General features: G+C 36.7%; 2 protein-coding genes across 2 annotated transcripts; one reads left to right on the forward strand and one right to left on the reverse strand.

Moving 5' to 3' along the window:
- Positions 1–590: 590 nt before the first annotated feature.
- Positions 591–17,624, reverse strand: LOC123038011 (protein sprint-like). The gene is made up of 3 exons (XM_044461462.1): positions 17,138–17,624; positions 5,981–6,312; positions 591–1,058 (listed from the first exon to the last, which is right to left on the reverse strand). The coding sequence occupies exons 2-3, from the start codon at positions 6,008–6,010 to the stop codon at positions 591–593; spliced, it is 498 nt and encodes a 165-aa protein (XP_044317397.1). The 5' UTR covers positions 6,011–6,312; positions 17,138–17,624.
- A 7,668-nt stretch (positions 17,625–25,292) lies between these two features.
- Positions 25,293–25,958, forward strand: LOC108039014 (ras-related protein Rab-1A). The gene has a single exon (XM_017115916.2). The coding sequence runs from the start codon at positions 25,293–25,295 to the stop codon at positions 25,956–25,958; it is 666 nt and encodes a 221-aa protein (XP_016971405.2).
- The last annotated feature ends 1,061 nt before the right edge of the window (positions 25,959–27,019 follow it).

The following is a 27,019-nucleotide window of genomic DNA, read 5'->3' on the forward strand; positions in this document are numbered from 1 at the left end:
GCCAAAACTTTTTCTTTGTTTCGTTTTTCCGACGAACAAATTTTACAAGAAACATTCTGATTAAAATTGGGATATCTAATTAAAGGTTTTCCGTCAGACAAACTCTAACAAGATATAGGGAAAAAAATGTGTCCGAAATAGCAATTGAGCTTAATGTTCTCTTTTTTTTTTTTGGATTGATATACAAAGTGAAAAGGGAAACCGAATGTAGATAAATGTGTTAAATTAAATTAAAGGATATGCATCCTTTTAATATTATTAACTAAGACTTCAAAAAGATACGAAAAATGTTAAAAATATTTAAATAGTGAAAATAAATTATCTAAATGTGACTCACCCATGCTGATGTCGGTGAAGGTTAAATCGATGGGTCATAATTCGCTGCTGATGACCTTGGACCGGCAGACGTCGCTGCACTGGGTGGCAGTGGGTGGTGCTTCCGTTACCGCTACTTCCAATTCCAATTCCCATTCCGTTTCCATTTAAATTTCCGTTTCGAGCGTTCCACAGCGGCAGCCTCTGCACCTTTTTCACTTCCGGCGAGAGGCCGGCGATCCGAGTGGCCGCTGCACTGGCGCTCAGCGGAGAGGTCATGTTGGCCAGGTCGCTGGCATCCGTATCCCCGTCCTCCTCCTCCTCCGCCTTCTGCGCCGAGGGGCGGCTGCGTCGCGGGGGCGTGGCAGTGGCTTGGGGGCCACACGTCGTCGTTGTTGCAACTGATTGCACGCTGTTGTCGTCGTCGCAGTGGTGGTCACTGTTGTTGCCGCCGATCGGATTGACTTCAGTTTGATGTCGATCAGGCAAGGTGGGTGTGGCAAATTATTATTGTTATTGTTATGGTTACTCTTACTGATGTTGTTGTTATTATTCTTATTGTTGTTAATGCCCTGCCAATGATGTGATTGCATTGGCTGCTGATTATGGAGATGATGTTGCTGCTGGCTCGTTGCCATTGCTGTTGCAGTGCCCGTTGTCGTCGACGATGTTGCAGCATGACTCGGCGTCGATCGGAGATCGTTTAGCATTATGTCCAAGTCGCTGGCCAGCGAGCTGAGCAGCTGCAATGAAACGGCAAATGTTTGGGGTTAACAACGAGTTCGACAAGCCCCCTAATCAAAATACAACATAATAAATCCCGCAATCAAAGTCTATACAATTGACCAACAGTTTAACATGTTTCTCAAGCTATCCATTAAATGAGAATGTCTTAAATGCTCGCTTTAGGAATTTGGTAAAGTAATTCCAATCCCAAAAGACTTCCCCCGATGTTAAAATAGTGGTACCAGGTGGAAGGAAGCGATTACGATTTAGCTAAGACAAAAACTTCTGGCCTAAAAACCAGACCTACATATGTGTAAAAAAGAACTTCTTTTTTAATGGACAAATTACTTTTCCTTTATGTAAACTCTCTAAGTGTAAAGTTGCGAAATTATAGCTTTAAATATTTATTGCCAAATACAACCATTTCTATAATGTTCTCATTTAGAACGGTGCAAACTAGGCAACCTGATACAACAATTTTTTTTGTTTGATAATTAGTAGTAAAATATACTTCCTCTTTAGTTTTTTATGCACGATTAATTGAGTAAGCGTTTTCCGGCGACACGTTGTGCAGAACCTGAACTGCACTTTACAAAATTATTAAAACATCCAACGATTGGTTTTAAAAATAATTCGTCGTATGTATTGATTTAATCGATTTAGTTCTTCAACCAACATGCATATTTGTGAATTTTCTGGGTTGAGACAATCTTTTATATATTTTATGAAGCAACAACTTAACGGCTATCGAAATCAGGCATTGAGTTCACTATTCTTTTCAAATAATCATGATCTTCTACGATCGCAAATAAGAAAGATTTGGCAATCAATTTGTCCACGTATTTGCTAAGTGGTTTATATAAATTCTTTGTTAAAATGAAGAATAGTTTTTTTAAGCGTTATATTTTAATACCCTTGCAGAATATAATATAATTTGGTCGAATTTAAATGTTTAAATAAATGTATAAGCCAAAATACGACGTACAGCCAAAAGAGTTACTGATTTGTGTAGCTCGGGACCTAAACTATCAATTCCGAGTTCATTTGGGAAAATAATTGTTCGTACCGTTTTTCGCATTTGTCAGAAGACATTTTTTATACCCTTGCAGAGGGTATTATAATTTTGGTCAAAAGTGTGCAACGCAGTGAAGGAGACATCTCCGACCCTATAAAGTATATATATTCTTGATCAGGATCACCTCCTGAGTTGATATAGCCATGTCCGTCTGTCCGTCTGTCTGTCCGTCTGTCTGTTTCTACGCGAACTAGTCTCTCAGTTTTAAAGATATCGAATTCAAACTTTGCACACACCCTTCTTTCCTTTGCACGCAGTATATAAGTCGGAACGGCCGGGATCGGCCGACTATATCCTATAGCTGCCATATAACTGATTGATCGGAAATGCCATAACTCTGCTGTTTGTTAAGTTAGGAAGTTGGGACTTTCTATGGGTTTTACATTTGGCCAATCAATACGACGTACCAAATTTCATAAGGATCGGCCGACTATATCCTATAGCTGCCATATAACTGATTAATCGGAAATGCCATAACTTTGGTGTTTGTAAAGTTAGGAAGCTGGGATTTACTATGGGTTTTATATTTGGCCAATCAATCCGACCTACCAAATTTCATAAGGATCGGCCGACTATATCCTATAGCTGCCATATAACTGAACGATCGGAAATGCCATAACTTTGGTGTTTGTAAAGTTAGGAAGCTGGGATTTCCTATGGGTTTTATATTTGGCCAATCAATCCGATCTACCATATTTCATAAGGATCGGCCGACTATATCCTATAGCTGTCATATAACTGAACGATTGGAAATGCCATAACTTTGGTGTTTTTAAAGTTAGGAAGTTGGGATTTTTTATGAGTATTAAGAATGCATCATATCAATAATTTTGGAGAATATAATTTACAGAGTATTCTGCAAGGGTATATAAACTTCGGCTCCGCCCGAAGTTAGCTTTCCTTTCTTGTTTTTTGCTAAAATTGTCAAAAAAATAAAATATTTGAGCTGCGAATTTCATTTGATTGGACATTTTATAACGAATTCAATGAGGTATAATATTCCAACATGCGACCATTATTTCCCAGGGTTTTAACCAAAAAACCGAAAAATAAAGCACATTTTTTTTCGGATTTTGGACAAAATAATTTTAATAAACATCATGATTTTTTTAAAAAAATAAAATCTTTTAGCTGTGAATGCCACTTGATTGAACATTTTATAACGAATTCAACGATGTAGGACATTCCAACATTTGAACAATATTTCTTAAGGCATTGATCAAAAAACCTAAACTGGAGTGGTTTTTTTTTTGGTTTTGGCCAGAAAAATGATTTTCTTTTCTTGGTTTAATTTTCAGAATGACTGCAAGGAGATTAAAACTTTATTTTAAACTTTGAATGGAATAGAAGTTTTAAGTCCTTTTGCGTGTCTTATTACATTCTACATCTGCCGAATAAGTTAAATGCATCTTGGATGTTAAGAAAACCATCGGTCCGAATTTTAATAGTTCTGGTGGTAAGTAAATGGCTGTTCCTGTTTTTCCAAGTGCAAGTATCGGTGGCACTTGGACTTAGCCTTCGGAACTGGGTCCGTGAGGAATTTTCGTGGCACAAACAGTGGGTTGGGCTGGGCTTGGGAACTGGAGTTGGGGATTCGGGTGGGGGATTGAGGGTTGATGGCTGGCTGGGATCGGAGGCGAAGTTGGGTGCTGCGTACCTGTCCAACTGGTCTTAACTTCCGGCGGTCTGCGGCGAGGCCGTCGTCGATCTCCAATAATTACGCGCCACTGTCTCGGCTAATGCAATAATAACGGGTTTTCGGCGGTCTCCCGTCGATCCGCCCAACCCCCCAAACCCCCCTGACGCCTCACCGCCCCCTCGAAACCGCCCGCTCATGTCTGCGGTGCCCCATGTGCAACATGGTTAACGTTAACCATGTCCCGAGTGCCAAAAAAGCAGCAAATTCAACGTCAACCCAAAGCAAACCGGCTCCCACGCTCTGTGCTAATTTGATCTCCACTTCTGTTTCTTGCCGTCATTTTTTCTTCTCCTTTTTTTTTGTTTTGTATTTTGGTATTTATAAATATTTCTATGGTTTTCGGACTTTTGTTATTTTTCTGAGGCTTTTTGTTGTGGCCTGAAAGCCAGCAGAAGTTGGCGAGTTGTATGCAAATCGAGGAATGAATTGTTGATGTGAACCAATCGACCATCGCTGCAAAGGAACTGCAAATGGAGTTGTCTGCGAAAGTGCCACATAAGGTGTGTTTTGAAACCCTCATATACATGTATATCGAATTTACCAAATTTATGTAATATCTTTGCATTTATATTTCCATGATCTCAAAATGTATTAAGTAAATACGATTAGTATGCATCATTACAATCCTTATCTGTTTTTCTTGTATTAATGACAATGTTTATAAATAAATATAACAAAATATATATTTTATATTTATACCCTTGCAGAGGGTATTATAATTTCAGTCAAAAGTTTGCAACGCAGTGAAGGAGACATTTCCGACCCTATAAAGTATATATATTCTTGATCAGCATCACCAGGAGAGTCGATCTAGCCATGTCCGTCTGTCCGTCCGTCTGTCCGTCCGTTTCTACGCAAACTAGTCCCTCAGTTTTAAAGCTATCTGCTTGAAACTTTCCCAAAAGTTGTCTTTCTATTGCAGGTAGTATATAAGTCGGAACGAGCCGGATCGGGCCACTATATCATATAGCTGCCATATAACTGAACGATCGGAAATGCCATATCTTTGGTGTTTTTTAAAGTTAGGAAGTTGGGATTTTCTATGGGTTTTATTTTTGGCTAATAAATCCGACCTCCCAAATTTCATAAGGATCGGACGACTATATCCTATAACTGCCATATAACTGATTGATCGGAAATGCCATAACATTGGTGTTTGTAAAGTTAGGAGGCTGGGATCTTCTATGGATTTTATATTTGGTTAATCAATCCGACCTACCAAATTTCATAAGGATCGGCCGACTATATCTTATAGCTGCCATATAACTGAACGATTGGAAATGACATAACTTTGTTGTTTTTAAAGTAAGGAAGTTGGGACTTTTTTTAAGTATTAAGAATGCATCATATGAATAATTTTGGAGAATATAATTTATAGAATATTCTGCAAGGGTATATCAACTTCGGCTCCGCCCGAAGTTAGCTTTCCTTTCTTGTTATAATCAAAAACCATTCGAAATGTTTACTTTATTTTACGGGAACAGTTTTAAAAGTTCATAATTCTTAAGCATTTATAAAATCTATCACATTCAAGATTTTATTATGATAAAGCCTTTAAAATCACCTTCATTTCAAAGCAAAGATTTTAAAGGCTGTAACTGCAGATCTGGCATTAGCACCCGGATTTGTTTCCCTATTTCTTTTTGGTTTTCTTTTTGTAATCCGCATCGCGTATACGCCCCGTTGCACTCCTCAATTTGCAAACAGATAAAACGAAACGAGAAATCAACTTAAACATATGGATTAGCATGTAATATGCCACACTCTCACACAAACACACAGATAAAGACTGAGACAAAGACATAGACAAGCCAGCCAATTGAGCAATTGCCACATCCAACAAATTCAAATTGAAAATGTGGGCAAAGCAAGCAAAAAAAAAAAAAGAAAAAAAAAGAAAAAAAAAAGAAAAAAAAGAAAAAAACAAAAAAGGAAATAAAACGAAACTCAACCGCAGAGTGTCTTGTTTGAAGTACAAACAAAACTTCAATTGGCTGGCGGGGAATTGTGTGCGGGGAGTGGAGATGCGATGAAGTCAGTCGACGGTTTCAATTTAGGCATCATAAAAACGAAACAGAGAATCGCAAATTATTCTGTATAATATTGCAAATTAAATTAAATAAGCTCCCAGTGATCAATCCGATTTAACAACCCCCTTCACTTACCGCTATGGCATCCATCACCGCATTAACCATTTTCCTTTTTTTTTTCCTTGTGCCGATTTGTTTCGCTTATCCAGTTTATCTTCAGTTTTATTGTTTCTTCTGCCCGGTTTCTTATGATTTATTCGACAGTCGGGCAAACATTTTGCACAATTTCGTTTGCTTATTACTGGACTTAAGGTCGCAGTTCCGATTCGAATTCATTTGGCTCCTCAGACTCGTCTGAATCTTCCTTTGCCCCTCCTTTCAATTCTGTTGACATTTAATTAACGACAGGTGGTGGACCCCGCATCCAATCCGCGGGAATGGAACTGGGAATCGTACGTGCTCTTTTCCTGTGGGCAGAGAATTTAGAAAGAGTTATGCTTTTTAGTGGCTGCTCGGAAAGTGGGATCTGAATGAAGGCGTTCCAGTCGATGGGATGGATCGCATTGAATTCAGATTCAAAAATGAGAGAAATAAAAATAATCATAAATGATGTTGAACATAAAAAAGGATTGGTAAGAAGGTGTACAATCCGTACATGATTGGCATTGAAATTTTCACAGACACATATGCCTCGAAATTTCACAAGAAATCGCCGAAATAAGTTCAACACAAGCTTATTAAGCGAAAAAAGTAATAAAAAAAAATTGGGGAAATTAAAATAAATAGGGCATGTCTTGTGTATCTTTTTTACAAACTGGAAATGTTTGCCGCAACCATGTAAACTTAAAACATGAAAGAACGTTGTGGTCCAATAAGAGAAACTCTTCAATCAAAATTTTGTTACAGGTTATGTTACATTGCTTAAATGGCTTTTTAAATAACATGTAGAGCTAACCATCTTGAATTGGTCAGATTTTTATAATTTTCTGTAAAGTTGCCCTAAAATAATAGTCATTTCTGCAGTTCTGCCAATAAATATGTTTTCAAATAGATATCTTCTTACTTTTCATTGTTTAATTTACTTGATTTAGACTAGCATTAAACATTTTAATTGAATAATGAATCTTACTTTTTATTGTTTAATTTACTTGATTTATACTAACATTAAACAGTTTAATTGAAAAATTAATAAATAATAAACTTTCAAATAGACATAATCAGAAGGGAAATAATTATTAAATTCATACTAAGGCTAAATATTTTTTTAAATGTTAGTAAATTTTTTTTTATTAAATTTTAGTTAATTAAAAACAACACCGTTTTTGAGATAAGCTTTGTGTATGTATTATATTTCTTTTGATTTATAATTTAAAAAAAAAAAGAAAACAAATGAATTTTAAATAAATCTTCTGGCACTGACTTTTAACTGGGTCTATAAAATATACAAAATTAACAATTAAAGACGGACAGTTACTAGATACTTTCAGGGACATCCTTAAGTACACTTTGGCTCAGATAGCTGACAAAACTTTCCACCATGAAGGCACAAACAAAGAAACGACCCCAGACATCTACTGCCAAATGGAGTATTAAAAATATGAAAAAAGACACTACGCGCGACTGTCTAAAAGTGAATGTATCTGCAAGATACTCGTACATTCATACGTTTTTAATTAAAACCCGAGCGATTGCTCTGCCCCTGTGCAAACATTTGCCCCGAAGTTTGTTTGACAATGTCCGTACCCGTACTCAAAAACCCAAACCCGAACCCGAACCCGAATCCGAACCCGAAACCCCAATGCCCTAACCCCGCCACGCATTTCATGTGGATTGCGATGGTGATAATGGATAATGGCGATGTAGATGTTGATGTTGAAAATTGAAAAAAAAAGACAAACAGCGTATAAAACAAAAAAAAAAAACTACTGAAAACGAAATAAAATGAAAAACTCGTTTCACGTATTTTTCCACAATTTTCCGCATTTTATGCTCATTAATTACATTTTCATTTCAATTTCTGCATTTACATAACCATTTCATTTCATTTCATTTCGGCTGTCCCTCTCGCAGATAAATTTCGATTCGCTGTTGGCTTTTTTATGTGCTGAGCTGAACTGGCTCAAAGCCACAAAATTCCTCGGCCAGTTGACGGAAGTTGAATTGCAAATGAAATGTTTTTTATTTTTCCCAGCTCAGATACCAGAAACAAGATACGCGCGTATATACTCGCATATCTGACGAATATCAACGGCAATGGCCAGAAGTTTTGACTCCATCTGAAATGCATTCGGTGCGGCCTGTGCGACATTTCTCAAAGCCCCAAAAGCGAAATCGCTGGCAATCAAACGAGAAGCGTGAAAAAAATACAAGTCAACGATCCACCACTCCACCTGCCCCTCGTCCCTCCTCACGATCCTCAAAATGAGCGGTACGCAGCTCATTACAATAGCTTTAAATGCATACAAAATGAGCGTTTTGTCTTGAAGCTGTTATTTATTTAGCCCCTTACCGCCCCTTTTAGCTGCATAAATTGCCGATCAGATATATCGATGGGGTAATGTCGCACTCGCAATGGAATTGCTCACAATTCAGCGGAGTTGGATGGCCGCTATATAAACTATGGATTTGCTTCTGGCGAAAAATGAAATATAACTTTACGGAGTGAATATGTGACACATTGTTTCTGTGGAAGCATTGGCTTCATAAGCAAGTTATATTTCGATGGGCTCACAGAACCACTTTGATCTTCTTATCAAATGATTCTAATATTATTTACACTGTATATGTGTGCATGGGAAAATTTAATTTTAAATATTATACATGCAATTCCGATACTTCAAACTTTTTATTAAATAAAATAATTCAATGTGAAACATAAGTTTACTATTATTTTAATTTTGTTATTTTGTATGTATATATCTTAAGTTCCTGCATGTCAGTGTTTGAGAAAATTGACTTCTACGTTGGAAAAATTAAGATTTTGATCATTATGTTTAAATGCCCAATTGCAACTCTTTGACTTTTAAATATATATTTCAATTTTTATACCCTTGCAGAGGGTATTATAATTTTGGTCAAAAGTGTGCAACGCAGTGAAGGAGACATCTCCGACCCTATAAAGTTATATATTCTTGATCAGGATCACCTCCTGAGTTGATATAGCCATGTCCGTCTGTCCGTCTGTCCGTCTGTCCGTCTGTCCGTCTGTCCGTCTGTCTGTTTCTACGCAAACTAGTCTCTCAGTTTTAAAGCTATCGAGTTGAAACTTTGACACACCCTTCTTTCCTTTGCACGCAGTATATAAGTCGGAACGGCCGGGATCGGCCGACTATATCCTATAGCTGCCATATAACTGATTGATCGGAAATGCCATAACTCTGCTGTTTGTTAAGTTAGGAAGTTGGGACTTTCTGTGGGTTCTATATTTGGCCAATCAATCCGACGTACCAAATTTCATAAGGATCGGCCGACTATATCCTATAGCTGCTATATAACTGATTGATCGGAAATGCCATAACTTTGGTGTTTGTAAAGTTAGGAAGTTGGAATTTTCTATGGGTTTTATATTTGGCCAATCAATCCGACCTACCAAATTTCATAAGGATCGGCCGACTATATCTTATAGCTTCCATATAACTGATTGATCGGAAATGCCATAACTTTGGTGTTTGTAAAGTTAGGAAGTTGGGATTTTCTATGGGTTTTATTTTTGCCCAATCAATTCGACATATTAAATTTCATAAGGATCGGCCGACTATATCCTATAGCTGCCATATAACTGATTGATCGGAAATGAAATAACTTTGGTGTTTTTATACCCGTTACTCGTAGAGTAAAAGGGTATATTGTATTCGTGCAAAAGTATGTAACAGCTAGAAGGAAGCGTTTCCGACCCTATAAAGTATATATATTCTTGATCAGGGTCACTAGCCGAGTCGATATAGCCATGTCCGTCTGTCCGTCTGTCTGTCCGTCTGTCCGTCTGTCCGTCTGTCTGTCCGTCTGTCTGTCCGTATGAACGCTGAGATCTCGGAAACTATAAAAGCTAGAAGATTGGCATTTTGCATGCAGATTCTAGGAGTTCCTACGCAGCGCAAGTTTGTTTCAAAAAGGTGCCACGCCCCTTTAACGCCCACAATCGCATATATACGATTTTAAAAATTTAAATATTTCGGAAAAGTAAAATGCAGTTTTATTGTGTTTATCAATACCTTTCGAAATGTAGAAGAAATTTTTCAAATCGGACCATTCGTTAAAAAGTTATGCGTGATCAAAGTTTCTATCTCCATCTCCTGCACTCCCTTTACCTGAGTAACGGGTATCTGATAGTCGGGGCACCCGACTATAGCGTTTCTCTTGTTAAAGTTAGGAAGGTGGGTTTTTATGAGTATTAAAAATGCATCATATGAATAATTTTGGAGAATATAATTTGCAGAATATTCTGCAAGGGTATTTCAACTTCGGCTCCGCCCGAAGTTAGCTTTCCTTTCTTGTTAATTTTAATTTTTTGTTACCTTTTTTCCATACATTCGTATAGGAATTGATGGAATCCTATTCTTTATCTTTAATATACAAAAAATGTATAATTTAATACAAAAGATAAGATATAAACATAATCAGATACAGATACAATCTCCAAAGTATATTTAAAGTGAAAAAGTTGCATTGGTTTTGCATCTTCATTTACTGATTTTCCCATATCAAATGTATTTCAAACCTAAGAAGCCATTTCAAGATTACATTTAACTGTCGCAGTATCAATAATATTATGTCTATTTTCTGCAGATCTAAACAGGTCTTTGGTTTGTTTTCAGATGTTTTGTTTACCATACTTTTTAGGAGCTCATTAACCGAATCTGATACAAGAGACGACAGACAAACATCGAACCCATGAAATAACTGGGGGATGGGGATGGCAAAGAAATATTTGAGGCATGAAATATCAATAACAATATCAATACGACGAGACATGGCGGACAGCTAAAGCTAACGAGGCTGTCGATGGGATCGATCTCTTGGGTTTATCAATTTCGCTCTTATGAATATTTCGGTTTCGCCTCGGTTATTTATTGAATTTGTGTTAAGGTTAAATAGCAGCGTGAAATTGAAATGAATTGTGTGATATATAGACGAGATAAACGAGAGACTCGACCGCGAGATTTCGGCGGGCATGATGGGTCTAAGTCTAATCATCTCGGAAGAGTCTTTATCGCTCGGCCGTTCTGGCCTTTGTGCCGGTTACTTCCCCGATAAACCTCAACCGCTCAACTGTGTAAATTGAATGATAAGCCCATTGCTTCACTTAGTCACAGAACCAGAACCAGAATCAGAATCAGAGCCACAAACTTTGCTCTCCGATGATTGCCTTAATGGTGTCGACGATGATGGGCTGGATGGCCTTTCAATCTCAATTGGGCCGAAGGTGATTTCGTCGCCAAGGCAAAATCGATCGCATTTGGCTGCCACTCAATTGATTTCTGGTGTAAATACGGCTGCACAGAGAAAAAATGTAACCATAATTGGTACTTGAGTTGATTTCAACACTATATTAGGTCAATTTCTAAAGTTCTTCTCTCAAGTGTCCCAAAGTGGATTTAAACATTACATTCGCCCATTCATCTTAATTTAGTCCAATCAATTTAAAAAGGCTACAACAAAAATTTAAATTAACTATAAAATTGTCTTAAAATGTTTTAATAAAGACCCAAAAGATTAGGCTTGTCCATATATATTATTTAAGGAAACATTTTAAGAAAGATTTTTACCATTTTGTTATATTCTTTAAAAAAAATACCAAGTGCATTAATTTCACAGTTTCATGACTAAAGTTATTTTGACTTTATTGAACTAATTTGTCTTCTCAAATTGAGGAGTCTGTAGCGACAATTTACAAAGAATTTCGTGCTTATTCTGACTGTGTATTTTGAGAGTGGCACTTGCCAATTGAAATGCATGTGGGTCAGCCATTCAATGGTTCCAATCAGCGAACAACAAGTGTCCCTTTAATTAATCTGCACAATTGCATTGGCGTCACTGCAATCGACATGCGATATGCAATATGCAATATGCAGTCGTCTATCTGGCACTAAGTATATGCGTATCTGTAGATACGGGCAATTCAGATCGCGTTGACCAAGGTCAGTTAGCGAGTGGTTAGACCAGCTCCAGATAAGTTCGGGCTTCGAACATATATACCTATACATATCTGATGGATGGATACCATCGCTTACCGATATCTTTCTCAGGCCAGACAAAGAATACTCCGGCTTTTACTTTCCACGAGACGCAGAAGAACTGCTCGCCAGCAAACTAGCCAACAAACCAGCAAACAAACAATCCAAGTGAAGGAGACACAATACAATGACGACAGTTTGCACGGACAACAGACGCAACCAGGACAGCCAACCATATCAGCAGCCGTGGGCAAACAGAACGCACCAAAAGACAAGAAGGCACGCAATGGTAGAGTGTCCCGACTTCAAGATACCCTCCACTCACTGCCTTATACAAATTACGAAATTAAAAAAAATTTAATTTAAATTTGTCAGATTTATAATATTTCTACAGGGTTAGCAAATAGTTGTTATTAAAATCATAAAGTAACAATTGAGCTACATATATTTTCTTTATATAAAAAAAATTGTTACTTTTTTTTTATTTAAACAACTTTTAAAGAAATTATTTTATGTAAAAATTAAAAATAATCTGTTTTTGAATTTTTTAATAGATCTGAAATAATACTTATTATATTAGAATTTCAATTTATTTTAATCCCAAATAATAATAGTAAATGAGATTTTTATCTTTTTTGGAATTTTATCTCTTGTCTTTTTAGTTTGCATGGTGTATTTAGGCTTAATAATTTTCAAGATAAGCAATGCGGCCTTAGATTTTGATACTAATTTTTATGTGGTAAAAAGATTAATTGGGATGAGATTCTATTAATGAGACTGATTAATCATGAGAAAAAAAAATTGGACCAATATTTATTTATTTATTTTAATTATAGTTTAATTAAATAGATATCGTATTATTATAAAACTTCCATGATTTGATAAACTATTTCAGACCAGATTTGAACTGATATTAGCAAATGTTTTATTGTTTTTTTTCCTCCCAAGATCCTTCACTCCGAAGAGGGCGATATATCACTCGCCTTCGGATCACTGGGTATAAGTATGGGTATGGAGAAAACATTTTGTTTGCAGCGCATGGCAACCGAGAGAAGTGGCACCAACTTGCTGAAGTCCCGAGTCGCAACGGAGGAGGCGAACTAGATGAGGGACAGTAGGCGGCATGCGGCATGCGGCAGGCGGACCGGCCTTGTTTATGAATACGCGGGCATTGTCTGAATGCGAGATGCCGATGCCGAAGCCGATGCCCATGCCCATGCCCATGCCGACCGAAAGACATGGCACAACCAGGAAGAGGTGGATCCGGGCGAGAATTGGCTGGCCAAAAAGATACACGAAACAACAGCAAATATAGATATATCGTATATTCTACGCGATGCAGATATGTACGCATCCAGCGGCCGTGTGTGTTTGGGAACTAAACAAGAAAATATTGACATATAGATTAAGACTTATTAAGGGAGCTCGAGCTCGGTAGTCGTCGACATCAGATCGCTGGGAATGCTGACGCGCGAAAAGAGAGGGAAAACCGAGATGGAGTTCGGAGTTGGAGTTGGAGTTTGGAGATGAAGCAATGTGGCATGTTGCATGTCGCGTGGGGTGACATGTTGCCCGATCTGCCGTCTGCCACAAAAACACGTGCAGCCGCAGATATATATGTGTATATATATGTATATATGTACAGATATCATGGCACTTGAATTGAGGCAGGTTCGGCCGACGCACACTCATGGCCAATATTTGCCAGCAAATATGGTCGAAATCTATATTTAGACGCTGACGATCCGCCAATCAACCGATCGATCCACGATCCACGATCTACGATCCCCGATCCCCAATCCCCGTTCCCTATCGTCTTCCTCCGAAAAGCCGGCCTCGAACCCAAGACCAAGAAACCGGAGCGTATCGCCATTAACTGGCTTTCTATTGGAACAGTTGGGCACAGCGGTTAGCGGAAAGGCCAGCCGAAAGCAAAACAAAGCCGAAACAAAAACAAGAGTGAGACTTGGCCAACTGCGAGTATTTTTCGGCTGCTGCGCCCACATGGATACATAGATACATGGATACATGGATCGGTGCTAAAACTGATCGCCAAAACTGATCGCCAATGCAGCGCATTAGTCAAAGCTGACTTTTCTTTCTAGCGGCATTTAGTGTGTGGGTGCCACAGATCGGTGGGGAATTTCAGCTGAGATCACACTCAGTGGCTAAGGGCTTTTCGAAGAGGCAATAATCTTTGGGACATCTGTATATAATGTCCAATATAGAGATGGTTTTATTACAGTGACATCACTTAACACTCCTCAAATGATTATCGGTAGTCCGCGATTATCAATTTTGGAAATGGCCTAAATACTAAACAAAACGAAATAAAACTATTTTAAAACCACTTGCAAGACATCCAGTTAAGATGGAAAATATTACTAACTAATTTTTAGGAATTCATAGAGTGAATTCGAACAATACACAAAAATCCATACATTTTCCGTAGACAATTCTGCAATAACACCTTTATAAAAGGATTTATTTGCCTTCTGCTTAATTATGAACTATATTTAAAGGGAAGTCATTTATAAACTGGCATTGATCTCATTATTAGAAAATATTAAAATTAAAATTGATGGATGTTGGGAAAACCATTTAATCCATAAAGTTTCGGTAACTGAGCTCCAAACACCTTAATAACTTTAATCAGAACATCAGTTATTAGAGTTAAGCATAAAGATATTTATTGGAAAGCGCCCGAAGGGATAATCTCTATCCCAAGAATAACTGTGCACATAGGGGGTCTTATGAGGTGGGATCTTAACACACACATCTATTTAAATGACCATCGAGATAAGCGAAAAAACTAAGATATATGACTGGATTAGTAAGTATATGTGCGATGTTCCCATGCAGGGCAAAGATCATTAGCGATTGCCATCGACAAACTGGGACGGCAAACACATACGAAGTCGGGTAACTCTACCTGAACTGGACGGCGAAAGCAAGAAGGCAACCCATTGATAAGACTGCCACAGTGGACTATCTAAAGCTAATAGCTATGACAACCGCAAATTGCATGAGAAATTCCATATCAACACGGTGGAAACTGGGAGGGGAGGGGTAGGGGGAGGGACAGGTAGGGGGACACAGGTAATGACAGTAAACATTCTCCACTTATCAGCAATCAGCAGTGATGCACGCACAGTGAACAAACTTGGGCATATTTTACTCAAAATAATATGATTCAGTGTATATAATTAATACAGTAAGGAATTATGATGATAAAAGTTAATTGTTGTGCAACTCAAGAAGAATTATTTAATCTTAACTATATTATAATTTAACTGGAATTTAATAATATTTCTGGTTTGGTTTTTGCGAATTTTAATAAACTCCAAACATTAATAACTACAGCAAAAATGTATGACTCTACAACGATTTATTCTGTGCAGCTAATTAATTTAATAACTTTATACACATTTAACTAGTGAAAATTCCGTCCAACCTTTCGGTTTGTTTTTCCAGGTCAATGAACTCTAACAAATAACAACTTTGAATAATTGTGTATAGTTGTTAGTAAAAAGCTGAAAGTATTTTATATTTTTTATTGTGCAACTTTTATATATATCTCTAATTAAATACTAATTTTAGTTATATTTGACAGATTATATTTGTAAGTTTCTGTATTAATTGTCCCAGATTTGTATTTCTAAGGCAAATCGTAATACTTTTGAAAAAACCCATCTTTAAAAAGAGGGAGACAGTTTTGTAATTAGCTCCTACCCAAGCAATCAGATAAATAGATTAGCATTATAAATTAGCCTTTTAAAGCGGCATAAACGTTTAAATTAAATACCATTGCATTAATTCCCTTGATTACTCAGCCATTAAATTTAGGAGATAGCTTTAAGATGTTTTCGAGTCAATTAAAATAATGCACACTTATGTATGTTCCAGATGATTTTATCAAACTTAGAGCTCTACAAAATGTTCTCTCTGTGCACTTGTGGAAACCGCAGTGAGGTAATTTAGACCCGATTCCGCGTTTTTGCGGTGGCTTTGGTTTTGCATTTGGTTTTGGTTTCGGGCTTGGATTTAAGTTGTTGGCTTTCGGTTTTCGCATGCGATAAGGCACGGGACAAAGCCAATTGCTGCGGTTGAAATTCTGGGGGGAAAAAGAGGGAAAGTGTTAACTGCGGCTGATTAGCCATTTGAGCGGTTCCACAGCAATCCACACAAATTATCAAAATTTCAGCCGTTTATCATCAGGTGCGTGATAGCAGGAGGGCGGTGCCCGACGGGAGAATATGACAACGGCGGCAAAAATGCGAATGCTGGTGGGGTATACATTTGTACATATATATATGTATAAAGACGGTGCTATAAGGTGGACTGCGAATACCTGGCCGATTAGCAATCCACTGTCAAAATGCATTGAAAGCGAAAGACGACACTAAAGGAAATGCGCTCCAAAAGGTGCAATGTACTGAGTGGGCAAAATAAAGAGGACGAGAAAAGAACCCGACGCACTTTCGGCGAGAGCGAAACACACTCAAAGAAAAGCCAGGTATTTTCAAACACAATCTATGATAATTGCCACACCGAAATTTGTCACACATAAAAAGTGTTCACTTATATTTCCATTGTCAATAAACCTACTTAGACTTTAAGATTTATAAATTAATTGATCGAAAAACGCTATTGGCTTGTTTAAAGTATATTTTTCCATCATTTAAGATTATGTTATTGTCAAAAGAATTTGGTGTTTTTTAAATGAGTATATTCAGGACTTAAAGAAAAAATAATTATTGCAAAAAATACTTAATCAAGGGACAATTTAATCTTTTGTAAGTATAAACAAATTATGAATACTCGTTGATGAAAAGTCAAAAATGAAATACTGTTTACAGCAAGCTGCGAGAAATGGTTGTAATAGTATCATTTGCCAATCATTACAGTAAGCCCCCCTGGCTGTTGCTAGTCCACTGATCCGAGTAAGCACTGTATTTTTCGGAGTGAAAAAAGGGCGAGTGATAAAGAGAGATCGAAGAGGAGTCCGCGTGGTCGCTGAACTTGAACTTGCCGCAGGATGGGCATTACGGGGAAGTGGTATATGTATATGGATGGGATGGGATGGGGCTACTGTCATCACTTTCGATCAATTTATTACCAGGGGAACGCCAACGCCAACGCCACCCAAATCGAAACTCTGGAGCTCTGGAACCCTGGAACCTGCTCCAATTTTATGCACTCGCGCACTCACTCGTCGGCCAAACTCCACTACCACTTCACTTTTCGCACTTTTCTGTGCTGCTGTTGTTGTTATTAAACAATTAAATATAAATAACACAGCGATGTGGTGCAAAAAAAAAAAAGGAAAATTGAAACAGAATAGGAGGAAATACAAAAAAATATGTGTATTTAATTGAGCGCGACACGCAGCAATCTTGTGCGACACATTTCAGCTGCAGCAATTCTCGCGATCGTCTAGCGCCGCAACGCTTATGACTACGGGTACGACTACGACTGCGACTACGACTACGACTACGGCTTTTCGGATTTGTACTCGACTCGACTCGACTCGACTCTCGGTATTAAATTGTGGTTTCTTCACTTTTCATACAAGGCGGCACAAACGCGACGACCGACTGTGGCCGAGTGCGAACTCGAACTGAAGTGAAGCCGCCGACAAAACGAAGATCGCCGCCAAACGGCGACGCCAGCGGCACCAGCAACAACTCTGTGCGATAATAACAGCAGCAACAGCAACAGCAACACAAACAGCAACAGCAACATCAACGGCAGCAGCAGCAACAACACAACAGCAACATTACGAGATGCGAAACGATTGCGCACTGTGGTCACGGGGCTATGGAATATTCTGCCGGAAGATCGCCAAGTTACCAGGTATTGCTCAACATGAAACATGGAAATACGTTTCGAGTTTTATTCTAAGGTGTCTAATACCCTAAAACCCAATTAGATATTTTTTGAAGTTGAAAATTCAGAGACAGGAGATCGCCAAGTCACAATGCACAACCTTAACCATTAAAGTATTACTTTTCGATTTTTTGTGGGGTGTCAAAACTACCAAAAAATAAGCTGCCATATTTTTTCAGAAAAGTAATAACCATATTGTGTAATTAACTATTTTGTGCTAAGATTCTATAGTTTACTGCCCAGTGATTACGGGAGTATGGATATTCTGCCAGGAGATCGCCAAATTACAAAGTATTGATCAATCTAAAACATCAAAAGGCTTTATTATTTTTATTCTTTTTCCAGGGTTTCAAATCTCCTAGACATACTGCGTTACCTTGATTGATTTTGTAATCTATAATTTAATTTCTTAATCTATTCTTTTTATTGAACTCGAGTAAGGAATTTGAAAACCGACATGTTCACTACCACAGCTTTATTGATTTTTTATAAGCGCTTTTCCGAAAAATCGTTAACTAATTCTTGTGTTCAGATGGAATACTTTTCTATGAAATCGTATCGAAGTTTCGAACATGTTCAGTTTTGCATAACTTTTATGTTTTATTTTCGAGTATGAACGTCAGTCAATCGAATCATTTCTATGGTCCACAAATTTGTTAGCTGTTTTGTCATTCAAATTGCCTTTGATTTATAAACAAGGACTTTTCACCATGTTTTATTTACTTTTTACAATAAAACATTTAATTCAAAATCAACACTTGAAAGGTTCCTTCTCCTTCAATATTATAATACAAAGGCTTTTTATACCCTTGCAGGGGGTATTATAATTTTTGTCAAAAATGTGCAACGCAGTGAAGGAGACATCTCCGACCCTATAAAGTATATATATTCTTGATCAGGATCACCTCCTGAGTTGATATAAGCATGTCCGTCTGTCCGTCTGTCCTTCTGTCCTTCTGTCCGTCTGTCTGTTTCTACGCAAACTAGTCTCTCAGTTTTAAAGATAGAAACTTTGCACACACCCTTCTTTCCTTTGCACGCAGTATATAAGTCGGAACGGCCGGGATCGGTCGACTATATCCTATAGCTGCCATATAACTGATTGATCGGAAATGCCATAACTTTGGTGTTTTTAAAGTTAGGAAGTTGGGATTTTATTTTTGGCCAATCAATCGGACCTACTAAATTTCATAAGGATCGGCCAACTATATCCTATAGCTGTCATATAACTGAATGATAGGAAATGCCATAACTTTAGTGTTTTTAAGTTAGGAAGTTGGGATTTTTTATGAGTATTAAGAATGCATCACATGAATAATTTTGGAGAATATAATTTACAGAATATTCTGCAAGGGTATATCAACTTCGGCTCTGCCCGAAGTTAGCTTTCCTTTCTTGTTAAAATGTATTTTATTAATAAAATGTTTTTATTATTTTTTATATTCTACCAACGAATCATTTGTAATTTAAAAATTGCAAAATACTTTTAAGAGAATTGCGAAGCTGGCAAAAAACTGAAAAGTGCTCAGCAAAGTGAAATATTTTGCGACAGGTGCTGATTTATTTCCCTTTTTAGATGTAGTGCTTACAATTATCAAAAATGTGGGCTGCCCAAATACAAAACATTTGTTTTAAATGATTTTTTGTGAGCTATGATTCGTAAACCAACCAAGCTAATGCATATGGAACTCAACAATTTGGATTTCTTTATAAAGGTAATTTTCTTTCTCATGGAAATGCTGACCAAATCAATATAAATCGTTGTGAAATGAGACTCTTGATTGTCAGAAAATTATGACACCTTCAATTTATAATTTGCAAGCAGTTATTCTTGGGTCGCGCTAAATTCATTACATAATTTAGCTTGAAATTGTATTTACTTGCAGATTTGTATTTATTTCGTATATTGATTTTTTTAACGGACGTGGTTAGACCGATCCGATAGTTGTTTTATTAATATTCCTTACAGCTTATGGTGGCCGAAATGCGTTTACATATTACAAAACCTTATTCTGTACCAGAATATTTTTAGAAGTTCCCTTATTTTATTGGTTTTATCTTTATTTAGCCTAATATCAATATCACATCCCTTATAATTGGTAATATAAAAGGGATGTGATATTGATATTAGGCTAAATAAAAATAAAACAAATAAAATCAGGGAACTTCTAAAAACATTCTGGTACAGAATAAGGTTTTTCTTATTTTATAGGGTCTCTTATTTTATTTGGCCTAATATCAATATCACTTCCCTTTTATATTATTTCGTTTGAATCTAAGATATTGTGACAAGTTTACATTGAAACTGTCACTTGCGTTTTGTTATCTGTTTGGCTTGGTATAAATTTATAACAGAAAATTAAGGTCAAGAGAGATGCATACTTTAGTATTTGGTCAGTCGTTACCTAGCTGGAAAAGAAATAGGACCCATATTTATTTTTGTTTGCTTCGCTTGACTTGTGGTTTTATTGGATATGTTCTCTCATTTTCAGTTTCCCCTTTTTTAAAGTGTGTGAGTATACTCTAAAATTCAGAAGGCGCCGATTACCGATCGACAATTGTCGATGACCGATTAGCGATCACACACCCTGCGTTTTCGCTCGATTAAATAAAAGAAGCTTCTGTATTTGCTTCCCCATTAAACCTTTCCACTTCGAATTTCAGGTTTTTTTTGCCACCCATCCCCACCCTATATTGTTGTGTTGTTGGTGGTGTGCCATTGTATCGTTTCGTCGATCTCATTCGCAAATTATCTTTGTTTGCGAAATTGTAATTGTTTTTGCCATGCACAATTCAGCAAGAAAACCAAGAAAAGAATACTAGTTTCGAAGGCCGACGTCAGAATACTCTTAAAAAAAGCATAAGCTCATTAAAAAAAAATTAAACATACTGATGATATTATTAAAAAAAGTCCATTATCTGTTATTCTTCATTCCAAATTTAATTTAAAATACAAATTATTCTTGAACAGTTTTGAGAAGACAAATTAAATTTTTTATGATCTAAGCTTCTATTAAAATTCTTCACTGCATTGTAAAGATCTTCTGATATTATAATACCCTTTTAAAGAGTATAGCAACAAAAATAAATTAAAGCACTCGGAGAAAATACAATAATATTTGTTTTCTATTTATATTTCCATTTTGTTTAGTATTAAAATACATTGGTCTAGTCCTTTTAGGCTTCTTAAAACTATTATTTTAATGCCATTTTGTAATAAAATAATATAAATAGATTTATTTGGATAATTTTTTTTCTCAGTGCAACCAGAGTGCCCAACAGCAGCAGCAGCATTACTATTGTTGTAGTCGATAATGGCTTTTCTGTTTACTTTTTGCTCGTCCCCAAAAGCGGGGCGTGTTCGTTGCTTTGTACTTTTGTTTTGTTAATAGTTTTTTTGTGGAGCTGCTTAGCTATTTTGTTGTTGTTTTATTTTTATTATACCTTGACATAGGGTATTTTCATTTTTAGCATGTCTTTTCAGAGTCATTTAAATATTATAACCATAGCATTAATATTATGTAAAATTGGATACAATATCAAAAACACTTTTAAATTTGTCTAATAATGCGATTATAATGTTAATTATGTCGGAGTCATTGAAATCTATAACCATTGGTTATGTGAAATTGAATATCATTTTACAATATACTGTTGAATATGTGGGATTCATTTCAATTAGAGATTATATTAAATAGCGTTAATGTAATATAAAATATGCACTCACAAGCAATAGCATTTTTTAGAGATTTTAAAATAATTTTATATATAGATAATAATATATCGAATACATCATATTTTTGCAACATTTTTATAATGTGATAATGTTCTTATAAAATAGCATTTCAGTTGGGAAATAATAGTTCTTCTTTGGACAAAAACTTACGGACCTACCTCTACCCTACCTACTTATGTACTTATTTTTTATTTCTGGACTGTGTCCCAGTAGCAAATCATTGAACTATGCTGAGTCTGAGAGTCGGATTCCGATTCTGGGTTGCTGTGTGGGTTGTGGATTGTGGATTGCCATTGTCATTAAATAGTTTGCTTTTCGCTTTTTACTATTACTAATTCTATGCTATTGTTTTTATTTTTTCTTTTATGCATTTGTTTTCTTAACAATAAAATATGGCTGAATAACAAATAAAACAAATGAAAGAGAAAACAACAATTAACAGTTTTTGTGGTCAGTGAAAATATTTGAGCCGTAAAGCGATAAAGTCTAGGGTAGCACAAAAGAAAAATATTGGCAAAAGTCTTGATTTGCGGAGGGGTATAAATCTTTTAAAGTCAAATTCTTGTGTCAACTTGTTAAATAAATATGATTCACAAAAAAATCACCAAAATAAAAAGTAAATACTGCTCATACAAAGTAGAAATTTATTTTTTAAACAGTTCCTGATAATCCTGATATTAATATTTTTCCGACAAAATTATCCCGTGCAACAATAAAACCCTCGGAAGATCTTAATATTGCTTTATGACTAAGTCGGTTACTTTTTGAAAAAGGTACATCAGTCAAAAGTTACAGACATACGATTTCAAATAAGCACACTACTAAATGATTTTGGTTTAGTCTGAATTAATCTGAACTTAAATTTTAAGATTTAAAATTAGGGTTAGATTTTTGGCAGAAAAGTGGCCTAAATTCTGCAAGCTGGAAAGCTTATAACTTTTCTTACAGACATCCTATTTTAAAATGGCATACTTCTAAATGATTGTGGCTCTATAATCTAAAAATCTGTGTATTCAACTTCGTTTTTTTTTTGGTCGATTTTTAGTCATTTCCAAATTTACTTTGAAAATGTGGTTTAATTCTCTAAAACTCTGTGTTTTTATTTAATTTTTTTTTGTCGATTTTTGGTCATTTGAGTGAGGCAACCCCTTTCAAAATGTTCGAAAAATGGGTTTGCAGAAAAGGGTCAAAAAACTGTACTTCTAAGCTCATAACTTTTCTAACAGACATCCGATTTCAAAGTGGCATACCTCAAAATGATTGTTGTTTAATGCTCTTAAAATATGGGGTTTTAATTTAGATTTTTTTTTTGTGTCGATTTTTTGTCATTTCCAAATTTTTGAAAAATGGGTTTGCGGAAAAGTGTCAAAAAACTTGCCAAATTATCGAAAAATGGCTTTGAAAGTATAGCTTAGGTAATTTAATAGAAGGATTTTAATTAAAAATTACAAAAAACTTAGACTTGGAAAATAAATAACCTCATTTTAAATTAAATAAAGACTAAACAAAAATTCGAATAAGAAGAAGTTTTTACTTGTTTGATGTTGTTTTATTTATGATGCAAACGAGTTGAGTATCTCTTGCATTTGCAGGGTAACAAAAGTCTTTTATCTTTTCATTACCAAGAGTCTTTACGTCGGATTTACAATAGCTTTAAAATTGTTAGTTTTATTTTCCCATTCACTCTCGACGGAGAATGAATGGCCGTACAATTGTCCGATTGAGTGGCTCATTAGCCGCGGAGGAGGTCATGTGAACCATTTAGGGAAATTGCATAAGCGATCCACTCAAGTGCCGTCCCATTCTCACGGGATGGGGAGTCCGGAGCCCAAGAAGTTGTGGAGATACACCTGTTATAAGAACGCCACCCTCATTGTGGGCTAATGGAATTTTAACGTTGCACAAACCCACACAACAACACACCTAGCCACCCACAGAAACCCGCACCCAACGACCAGAATTAATGCGAACGTGGCGCATGTTGCTAATGTATCCCTTATTAGCGGACGTACGCATTCCCATCCCTCATCCTGGACCCCATCCCCATCCTCAGACCCACTTCCCGCATCCTGCGTCCTGTGTCCTCGGCTAATCCACTGGAAACATCATTTTGAGCACCTGTTTAATTGCGTTAATCACCAGGAGCAAACATTATTGCCATCGCCATCAGATGCCGGAATGATTATGATGGGGTCCGAGGACCCCGATTACCGCGCTTTTCCGCTTTCACCACTTCGACCTTTCGACCCCTCACGGGGTCGGGATGCTAATGCTAATTTTTATGTACTTTCTCCTGGACGCAGCTGGGTGGAAGTGTCTTTGTTCCTTTTCAGGTACTGCAAGGCATTACAAACTGGACTAGTTTTCAAAATGACACGGCTTTAGTACTGTTTAATAAACAAAAAAGTTTCCTCTTTATTAAAAATTAGCTATCGCAAAACAAAATATCAGTAATTATCAGCAAGAAACAAATTACCGCTAAAATCTAAGATCAAATTTTTACTTTATCATACATTGCGCTCTAATATATTATAAAAATTGATAAAGAACACTATCTGCTGAAAAATTGATATTAAATCTAGTGATGATAAGATGTGTTGTAAAATTTTATTTATGTAGTATTATAATTTTTTGTTCATGTTATAAATGTTTTTATTCAAAAAATACCAATATCTCAATTGCTCCAATAGAAATAAACCTAACGAAAATTGTTTCATTGCCCTATGGTTAGTTTTAAAATACAGTAGTCCTTAAAGAATCCTTATGAATCTGTTGTTAAGGACCATAGTTCGAATGTGTAAAAATCGTTAACAAACAATATAATGTCAATTTCTCGTCCAAACCTAAATGATTAGTGGTTTCATTGAAGGAAACAAAGCTCAAAGAAATTAAAATTAACAAAAAAGGAAAGCTAACTTCGGGCGGAGCCAAAGTTGATATACCCTTGCAGAATATTATGTACATTATATTCTTCAAAATTATTCATATGATGCATTCTTAATACTCATAAAAAATCCCAACTTCCTAACTTTAAAAACACCAAATTTATGGCATTTCCAATCGTTCAGTTATATGGCAGCTGTATGATATAGTCGGCCGATCCTTATGAAATTTAATAGGTCGGATTGATTGGCCAAAAATAAAACCCATAGAAAATCCCAACTTCTTAACATTACAAACACCAAAGTTATGGCACTTCCGATCAATCAGTTATATGGCAGCTATAGGATATAGACAGCCAATCCCGGCCGTTCCGACTTATATACTGCGTGCAAAGGAAAGAAGGGTGTGTGCAAAGTTTCAATTCGATATCCTTAAAACTGAGAGACTAGTTTGCGTAGAAACAGACAGACGGACAGACGGACAGACGGACATGCTTATATCAACTCAGGAGGCGATCCTGATCAAGAATATATATACTTTATAGGGTCGGAGATGTCTCCTTCACTGCGTTGCATACTTTTGACCAACGATTAAGCTAATCAATTTTCAAAAATTCGATTTTAGTCGACCCAACTTCTTTGAGCTCTAAAATGGTAACAACTGATAATATTTCGATTGATTGGGAATTTCTTTTCAGAAAAGAAATCCCAAAACAAGCCAGGCAAAGTACGTCTACGTACCACTCAGATTCCCTTGACCCCAATCGATGATGGATGACTACAAATACCTGTTCAAGATCCTCGTTCTGGGCGACTCCGGCGTGGGCAAGTCCTGTCTGCTGATGCGCTTCTCCGACGGCCGCTTCACCGGCAAGTACCTGTGCACGGTGGGCGTGGACTTCAAGGTGCGCACCGTGGAGGTGGCCGGCCAGGTGGTGAAGCTGCAGATCTGGGACACCGCCGGCGAGGAGCGATTCCGGTCGGTGCTGCCCGCCTACTACCGCGGTGCCCACGGTGTGCTGCTCGTCTACGACACCACATCGGTCAGCACTTTCCGCAGCCTCGACGGCTGGCTGAAGGAGATTCGGCGCCGTTGTCCGGACCGGGTGAACGTCTTCCTGGCGGGCAACAAGTGCGACGATCTGGTGGGGCGCCAGGTGAGCCAGCAGCAGGCCACCCACTACGCCGATCATCGGGAACTCCCGTTCCGCGAGGTGTCCGCCAAGAGTGGCGCCAATGTGAATCACGTATTCGCCGCGTTGGCGGTCGGCATCTTCAACCGCCTGGTGGCCACAACCCCTCCGTCCACCCGCCTCCTGGCTGGGCAGGATCGAAAGGTCGACCCGGAGGACAGGAAGACCGCGGAAAATCCGAAAATCCGTCTACTTAGCAATGGACGCCTGCGATCCAAGCCCATCGAATCCTGCTGTTGAGCAACTCCATTATATTATCTCATTATATTTCCTATAAAAATGTATTCCATTCTATTTAAAAATCGTTAATATAATGTAAACTTTATTTTATTTTAATTTATTTGATAAAAAAAGTCAATTAAAAATGGTCTACTTATTCCTTTTGTAAAAATGCCAATGCATTTTATCACTATTTTTATATTTACTGTACAAATTCTTTTTTCCCAAGCGAACAATTAAGTTTACAGCCCCACATTGTTATGGTTAAATAATCTGTTTTATTCTTGAAAAATAAAACTTGATTTTTTTCTACAAAATGTATACAAATCAACCCAATTCGAAATAAAAAGTTCTAAATAAGTATTACTTTCGGACCCTGAATGACTTAGCATAAAATGTTTATTTTTTAGATCACTATAATAAATATTTACAACTAATATTTATTATTTTACACTATTTTTTATTTGTGTAAAATACAATTTCGAGACTCATAAAATGGTATTCTCGGTGGAAGTTCTCTGCATTCCATTACTCCTGGAAAATCATCCCCTTGAGTTTTACGTGTGCCTATTATTTCCCTCCTCCACAAACACTGCAATCAAATCGTTTCGCAATTGTCCGGCCTCAATTTATTCGGGCTTACTTTCATGTCTCCGCAAAGGTCAAATAAGTGGGCGGTTCTCGTTGAGCGACAAATGTGTCCACATAATCAAAGGGCCTTGCCCTCATCACCATCATCTTACGACTTTGAATGGATTAAAGAACTATCCTTACTATGGCATTTTTTCTTCTGTCTTTATGGTATGCTAAAAGTTAGTTTATTTCATACGTTTCCTCAGCTTGAATTCTGCACAAAATCCTTATTCAAATATTATTCTTTTCGATTTTAAATGTACTTAATCCTTTTTAAATTCATTTATTAAACGAAGATATTTTTAAAAACCTAATTTTCTTTAAACTCTTTTAATCAATTTAATTTTAGGAAACCCGACCTTTATAAGTTAATTTTAGGCTATTTGAATTGTAGGGATATCCCTGCTTGAGAAATACCATTTCAAAATGCAATGAAATAATGGAGAAAG

This window comes from Drosophila rhopaloa, unplaced genomic scaffold (assembly GCF_018152115.1).
Source record: "Drosophila rhopaloa isolate 14029-0021.01 unplaced genomic scaffold, ASM1815211v1 contig_3, whole genome shotgun sequence".
Taxonomy (NCBI): domain Eukaryota; kingdom Metazoa; phylum Arthropoda; class Insecta; order Diptera; family Drosophilidae; genus Drosophila; species Drosophila rhopaloa.